This window comes from Adiantum capillus-veneris, chromosome 24, assembly GCF_014529385.1.
Source record: "Adiantum capillus-veneris isolate H3 chromosome 24, ASM1452938v2, whole genome shotgun sequence".
Taxonomy (NCBI): domain Eukaryota; kingdom Viridiplantae; phylum Streptophyta; class Polypodiopsida; order Polypodiales; family Pteridaceae; genus Adiantum; species Adiantum capillus-veneris.
The window spans coordinates 29,693,470-29,700,523 of record NC_140954.1 but is presented as its reverse complement, the minus strand read 5'-3'; the positions used below and the strand labels follow the sequence as shown (position 1 = coordinate 29,700,523).

Below are 7,054 nucleotides of genomic sequence, written 5' to 3'. Positions count from 1 at the left end.
AACCCCAGGACCATCCATTCCCAGGAGCCGTAGCGTGTGCGGAAGGCAGTCTTCGGGATGTCTTTAGAGGCGATTCGAACTTGGTGATAGCCTGACCGGAGATCGATGCGCGTGAAGTATTGGGCACCCTGTAGTCTGTCCAGAAGATCTTCCATGAGGGGAACTGGGTACCTGTTTTTGATAGTTATTTTGTTGAGAGCCCGATAATCCACGCATAGTCGCATCGAACCGTCTTTCTTCTTGACAAAGAGGACTGGGGCCCCAAAAGGAGAGCTGCTGGGCTGAATGAAACCTTGATCCTCTAACTCTCGGAGTTGCTTCTTGAGCTCTTTGAGCTCGGTGTCGTTCATGCGGTAGGGGGCCTTTGCTGGAGGTGTGCTTCCTGGGAGGAGGTCAATTTCATGTTGAATTTGACGGGGAGGGGGTAGGCCCGGGGGAAGTTCTGGGGGCATGACATCCTTGTACTTCTGGAGGATGGGGGTAAGTGAGGGGTCACCCACTTTGGCCTGCTCGATGGTGATAGAGTTGAGCCTTGCTGTGGGCTACTCCTTTGCTTGCATGATGCAGAGGTGAACCTGAGCTCCTTTCTTGAGAGCCCTCTCTACTTGTTTTGCACTCATGAGGTTGAGTTTGGGGGACGAGTATTCTGGGAGTTTTTGTTTCCCTTTCATCGCTGCTAACTGCGCAGGGTCTTGGCGGTTGATGGGGGGGGTTTTGGTTTGCAGATGCACCTGATGGGTGAAAGCTTGCTTTGTTGTGAGTCTGGCGCCTTGTACTGTCACTGCTTTTCCTTGATTGTTCAGCAGCAATTGATCCACCTTCATGCCTAGGAGTGCAATAAGATACTTGTCGTTGAAGGACAGACCAATGATTGCCTCGAAATCGTCCATTGGTACCACTATGAAGTCAAGTCGACATGTGAATTCACCCATCTCAATCCTGACTTGACGGGCTGCCTTGACATTACTATCCTTTCCTTGGGCAAACTTGACAGTGGTTTCATTTATGGTGGTGAGGCGTAGGCCCAGGCGAGCGGCGCACTACGGGGATAGAAAGTTGTGTGTAGCGCCTGAGTCTACCATGATCCATTGCTGCTGGGACCCGATTGTTGCCTGGACATATAAGTTCTGAATGTCCGTGATAGCTGCTGCCATGCATTGAGGTTGGAGGGATACTGCTCCAATCCGAAGTTGTTGGTCAGCAGCAGGGTTATCCATTTCTTCGATTCTTCTTTTGGGGGGGGGAGGGTGGTTCTTCTATGGCGATGGTGTTGGCCCTGCTAGATGAGGCTAATGCTTGATTTCTCTTGCGGACACATGCGTAGTTGGGGCCATGAGCAATCCTGCAGTCGCTGCACCATACGCGATCAGGGTGCGGGTTGTTATTATTGCCGTTGTAAGTATAGGAGGCAAAACTGTTGGGTGTGGGGTTGTAAGATTTGCTCGCAAAAATGCTGCGTGGGATTAAGGCGCCATTTCCGCGGCCTAATCCCAGGGTGGAATTGGGTGGTGGTGGGCGGGTAACATTGCTTCGGTTATTGTGTACAAATCCGCGGGAGGGCAAACCTGGTGTGGAGTTTGTGTCGCGTAGCTTTTCTCCCATATTGGCGGCCACTTCCCAGGTGTTGGGATTCTGTTTTTCTACCTCTCGACAGGCCCAGGGCTTAAGGCCGTACAGGAACCCATGTAGCCTGTCTGTTGTGTGCATCAATGGGAGTTGGAGCATGAGTCGGCGGTATTTGACAATGTATTCTGATATGTGGCCGTCCTGGCGTAGATCGTGCCACGAATCTCTGATTTTGTTGCCCTCATTTTCTGGGACAAAGTAGCTGAGCATGTCTCTTTGTAGGTCCTCCTAGTCCTCTCAGCGCTTTGATTGTTGTTCAGTGAGGAACCATACATAGGCGTCGTCGGCCAGAAAGGTTTTGGCCACTTGCACATATCTGCGTCTGCCTATGTTGTTCCACTGCATGTAGTCTTCTACCTCGCTGAACCACTTGTTGAGTTCCAGTGAGGTGCGGTTGTCTTTGTATTTCTCTGGGGGAGTGGGTCTGAATTTTCCCAGTCTGTTTTCGTCTTCTAGATGTTTGTCAGGGCTGTAGTAGCGTCTTTCACTTTGATCATCCTGATAATCTTCGTCTTCGGGTCGCGGTCGTTTTTGTGTGTTACGCCGCGTGTTGACATTACTGGGGCCTGGTCGGTCTTCGTATCGTTGGCCTAGCTGTGTTTGAATCAATTCGCCCAGGTTAGCCGACATCAAGTTGATCTGTTGTTCCACGGAGGCCATGATGCAGGCCTCTAGTCTTCTTTCTATTGTTTCTTGGGCATCTTGTCGTGTCTTCGTTTCCTTCTTCTTCTTCTCCTTCTTATTCAGATCAGGCTCGGTTCTGTATCCGTCATCATATTCTTGATCTCTAGCCATTTTTGTACTTTTGTGGCCGAAACCGAAAAGAAAAACTCAAAAAATGTTAAAAATTGAAAAACTGCGAGAAACGGCTTGAAAACGTTGAAAAACTATGAAACAGCGCAAAACGGGGTCCAAAACGATGAAAACCGCGAAAAACGGCTCAAAAACGATGAAAACTGGTCTCAAACGGTGTAAGATAGGGCAAAACGAGGTAAAACGTTGAAAAACGATGGGGAACGAGGAGAAACGCGTCAAAACGGGGCAAAACGGGTCAAGAATGCGGAGAACGCGGTGAAATCGGGGCGAAACGCGGGTCAAACGAGGCAAAACGGTGAAAAACTGTGGAGGACGTGGAGAAAACGCAAGGAACGGGGCAAACGGGGCAATCACGCAAGGGACGTGGTGAAACGGGGCAAAACGGGGCAACACGGGCCGAGAACGTGGAGAAAACGTGGAAAAACGAGGCAGATGGGCCGAAAGCGTGGTGACAACCACGGGCCACGGGCCGACGTCGAGTCGGCGGGGACTCGAGCCGAAGCTCTGATACCAAGTGTGGCGCCCTCGTTCGGGGCGTCGCGGAAAAGGGGCCGCGCCGGCTCACCTGCGATGCAAACGGGACCTGCAGGCAAGCAAACGCATGTACAAGAACGCAACTTGAAAACTGAACGCAAGAGGGACACGAGAGTGAGGGACGCGAACGAATGATCAATATCATAAGAAAGTGCCGAATACAAGGGACGCAAGTAATCACTTGAAAACGGGGCTGGCAAGTTGGGGGAAGTGGCACATACTTCCCTTATATCTCTGCAAACCTTCTCTCGGGAGGCATACCTCTCTCGCTGCTCCTCGCTCCGAATCTTGGATCTCAGTCAGAATATGAGGCTCACAGGTACATGTTCTATCCCTCCATCTCTCTGCTGTCTCTTCTCTCTTCAAGTGCTTATTCTTTGCAGGAACAGCGTTAGCGGTCTCATTCCTCCTGCTCTATTTACAAATTGCAGCTTGCTCCTCAAACTAAGTCTATGTGCAAATGCTTTGATTGGTTCCATCCCCAGCCCAAGCTCCTAGCAGAAAAAGATTAGAAATTTTCTCATGTAGGAAAACAGAGTCTTTTTGAGTGTTTTTCATACAATGCATAATATCATGAGCTTCGAGTGTTTTTCATACAATGCATAATATCATGAGCTTCTGCTCGAAAGGCACCGCATACCTAGCTAGGTACGATTGGGGGCAAGGGACCACCGGGCCGGTAGTCCCCTGCCTCTAATCGTACCTAGCTAGGTATACGGTGCCTCCCTCACAGAAGCTCATGATGTTGAGGTAAGTCGGAAATTCTTGCGATAATTTATCCAAAACTTATTGTGCTACAAATGTTGATTTTGTGGGGAAACAATCTTTCAGGGCATATTCCTTCAGAAATTTGCCGGAACTCCACCCATCTCATTCATCTTGACCTGGGCCAAAATGGATTCACAGGTGCCATCCCTCGCAGCTTGGGCAGTTGCACTAGTCTCGATTATCTCGGACTTGACTCAAACAAGCTCGCAGGCCCTATTCCCAGCGAGCTCGGGTTCTTGGTCCAGCTTCAAGGTTTAGACCTAAGAGCAAACCAGCTGAAAGGTGGAAATTCAAAACAGCTGGGAGCTTTAACCAGTCTTAAATCTCTCATTTTGTCTGAAAACAACCTTACAGGTGCCATCCCATCCAGCTTGGGCACTTGCACTAAGCTTAAGTATCTATCCCTAAATCAGAATAATCTGATAGGTCCCATTCCTCGGAGTTTGGGCAATTGCACCAGCTTGATTATGCTCCAGCTTCAATCAAACGAGCTCTCAAGCCTCGTGCCTGCAGAACTTGGCCATCTGTCCCATCTACAGCGTTTGATTCTTTGGGAGAACAAGCTCACAGGAAATATCCCAGCAACACTTGGCAATTGCACAGGGCTTGTTAACCTTAATCTCGCTGCTAACCAATTACGTGGCTTTATTCCAGTCCAGGTCATGGAATTGAAGTACCTAGAGCAACTTCTTGTGAACCAAAATCATCTTTTGGGTTTGGAACCACGGCCCCTGATCAGCGGCTTTAGCAATGCGTCGACCAGTCTGATTCAATTAGATATATCTGGCAATCAGATTGCTGGCTCAATTCCACCCGAGCTTACCCGATTAAAAGCACTACAGTTTCTTAATCTTGCTGACAATCAGCTGTCCGGTAATATTCCCTGGGACACCCTGTCCAATTGTAGTCATCTGTACTACCTCAATTTATCACACAATCAGCTGGCGGGCGGCCTTTCCAGCAAAATGGAAGGTCTTGTTAGCTTAGGGCAATTATATCTGCGTAGCAATATGCTGCAAGGCACAATCCCAGATTGGGTGGGCTTAATCTTGCGTACAGAGATAGATTTGTCTTTCAACAAGCTCCATGGCAGCCTCCCAGACAGCCTTGCCCGTGTGTTGAAAACTGTAGTAGTTCTGGACTTTTCTCACAACAACCTCTCGGGAAATTTGCCGCTTTGGTTGGGACAACTGTTGTTGGTGCAGCAGATTGATTTGTCCCATAACCAATTGGTGGGTGCAGTACCAGAGACTCTGGGTGATTGTATGGCACTTGCATATCTCAATGTTTCTGCCAACAATCTTGTCGGAGAGTTTCCGCTACATTTAAGCCACAATACATACCTAAGCCTACGCTCGTTAGATCTTTCAAGCAATGAGCTTACTGGTTCCTTGCCGTCATTAACTTTACAACACTTACAATTCCTCAACATCTCATTCAACAATTTCAAGGGTCCCATTCCCTCTACATGGACCTTTTCACACTTAATGGATGCAAGTTGCTTTCAAGGAAATCCTGGATTGTGTGGTGACATCATACACAAGCCTTGCCTTCCACACCATCAAAGTCCTAATTTAGGTTCGAAGATGAGGATTCTTATTGCCTTGGCCATATCATCAGTAGCAACGGCCATAGTAGCGGCAATTTGTTATAACAGGTACTTGAGTTCAAAAAGCCGATCATTGGCTGAGATAGACCAAGCATCCAAGAGCTTGGTAGAAGTAAGGCACTTTTCTGCCCAAGAGCTCTCAGAATCAACACAGGGCTACTCAAAGAGGAACTTGTTGGGGGAGGGTGCAATTGGTGAGGTGTATAGAGGAACACTCTCAAACAGTGAAGAGGTTGCTATCAAAAAGTTCAAGGATCACGTTACATGCTCCCGTGAAGCATTGCTGCAAGAGGTTGATATCCTGAGCAAATTAAGGCATAGAAACCTCATCAAAGTTTTGGGATGCGTCTTGAGCCTTGAAGTATGTGCATTGGTGTTGGAATTTGTGCCAAATGGGAGTCTGGAACACTATTCCTTACTGAAAAGGCTAAACTTGGCCATGGTACTCAAGGTAGCTCGAGGTGTTGCCAATGCCTTGGCGTACTTGCACCATGAGTATGATCATGTGCCCATCATCCATGGTGATGTGAAGCCTGGAAACATACTTCTCAACTCCAAACTTGAAGCACACCTTGCAGACTTTGGGCTTGCAAAGCTTGTAAAGGATAGTACTAAAGAGGTCTCCCTATCTTCAAACTTCAAAGGGTCCATTGGCTACATGGCACCCCAAAAATTCTGCATATCACGGAGTAACATTATCCTTAAAGGCTGGTAATTTTTTTGTTGATCACAGTGCATGAAAGCATGCATCAAGTGCCACACTACTAACCGCCTCTTGCACTTTAAGCACACCTTATCTATCTTCTGTTTATACTCCAAAAGATATGACGCTTACATGTCGATTTTCAAAATCACAAGTTTTGGGCATTTTACAAATTATGCAATTTTGTTTTCATAAATGAATTTTATAATTTATGTGAGTAGCATGGACACAATGTTTGCAATTTCTTGTTTCAGAGTTTGCATACACAACAAAAATCACGACCAAGGTGGATATCTTTAGCTTAATTGGAGTGGTTATCCTGGAGATGGTAACCGGGAGAGGGCCAACTGATGAGCTCCTCCATGGAGCGAGCCTTCATGAATGGGTCAAACAAAAGCTGTTGTCATCGCACCATAGTGAAGAATTATGCGAAATTGTGCATGCAGATTTGTTGCAAGGCTCTTTCATGGAGACCAAAATAGCTGAATCGCAAGTCCGGCTCCTATTGCAGATGGCTTTGACATGCACAGATGAACTGCCAAGTAATCGCCCAACAATGCAACGAATAAAGGCATTTCTTGACTCACAAATCTAGAACTAGTTGGACCTATACAAAGTGCATTGACAGACCAAAACAATCATAAAAACAATGGCCTGGTGCATATGTCTTTCTCCTTCGCTGAGGCGGAACATCTTTATGATTGAGATATGTCTATGTAGGTCCATTATCAGTCCTTGACGTCACACTCGAGGCTGGACTATCAATTCTCTCAAATCTCACCAAAATGGAGGAACATGATAGACATGTTATGCTTCTCCAATCGCAACTCTTGCTATTAATTTGTCCAACTCACAACATGAGGCTATGAGAAGAATTTTTCCTTTATACTGTTAAGGCCTCAACAGATGTATGTAAATACCACTTCAGCCATCTACACAAGAAGATTTAGAGATTTTCTCATGTAGGAAAACAGAGTCTTTTTCAGTGTTTTTCATAG

General features: G+C 47.0%; 1 protein-coding gene across 1 annotated transcript; it reads left to right on the top strand.

Moving 5' to 3' along the window:
• The first annotated feature begins 3,776 nt into the window (after positions 1-3,776).
• On the top strand, positions 3,777-6,651 carry LOC147426149 (uncharacterized). Its single transcript, XM_086498178.1, has 2 exons — positions 3,777-6,024; positions 6,314-6,651. Exons 1-2 carry the CDS (start codon positions 3,777-3,779, stop codon positions 6,649-6,651), a joined length of 2,586 nt encoding a protein of 861 aa, XP_086354304.1.
• Positions 6,652-7,054: the final 403 nt, after the last annotated feature.

Coding starts and splice junctions, on each gene's coding strand:
- LOC147426149 (XM_086498178.1), top strand. CDS start 3,777: ATGTTGATTTTGTGGGGAAACAATCTTTCAGGGCATATTCCTTCAGAA. Junction 6,025..6,313: donor TGGCTACATGGCACCCCAAA/AATTCTGCATAT, acceptor TTGTTTCAGAGT/TTGCATACACAACAAAAATC.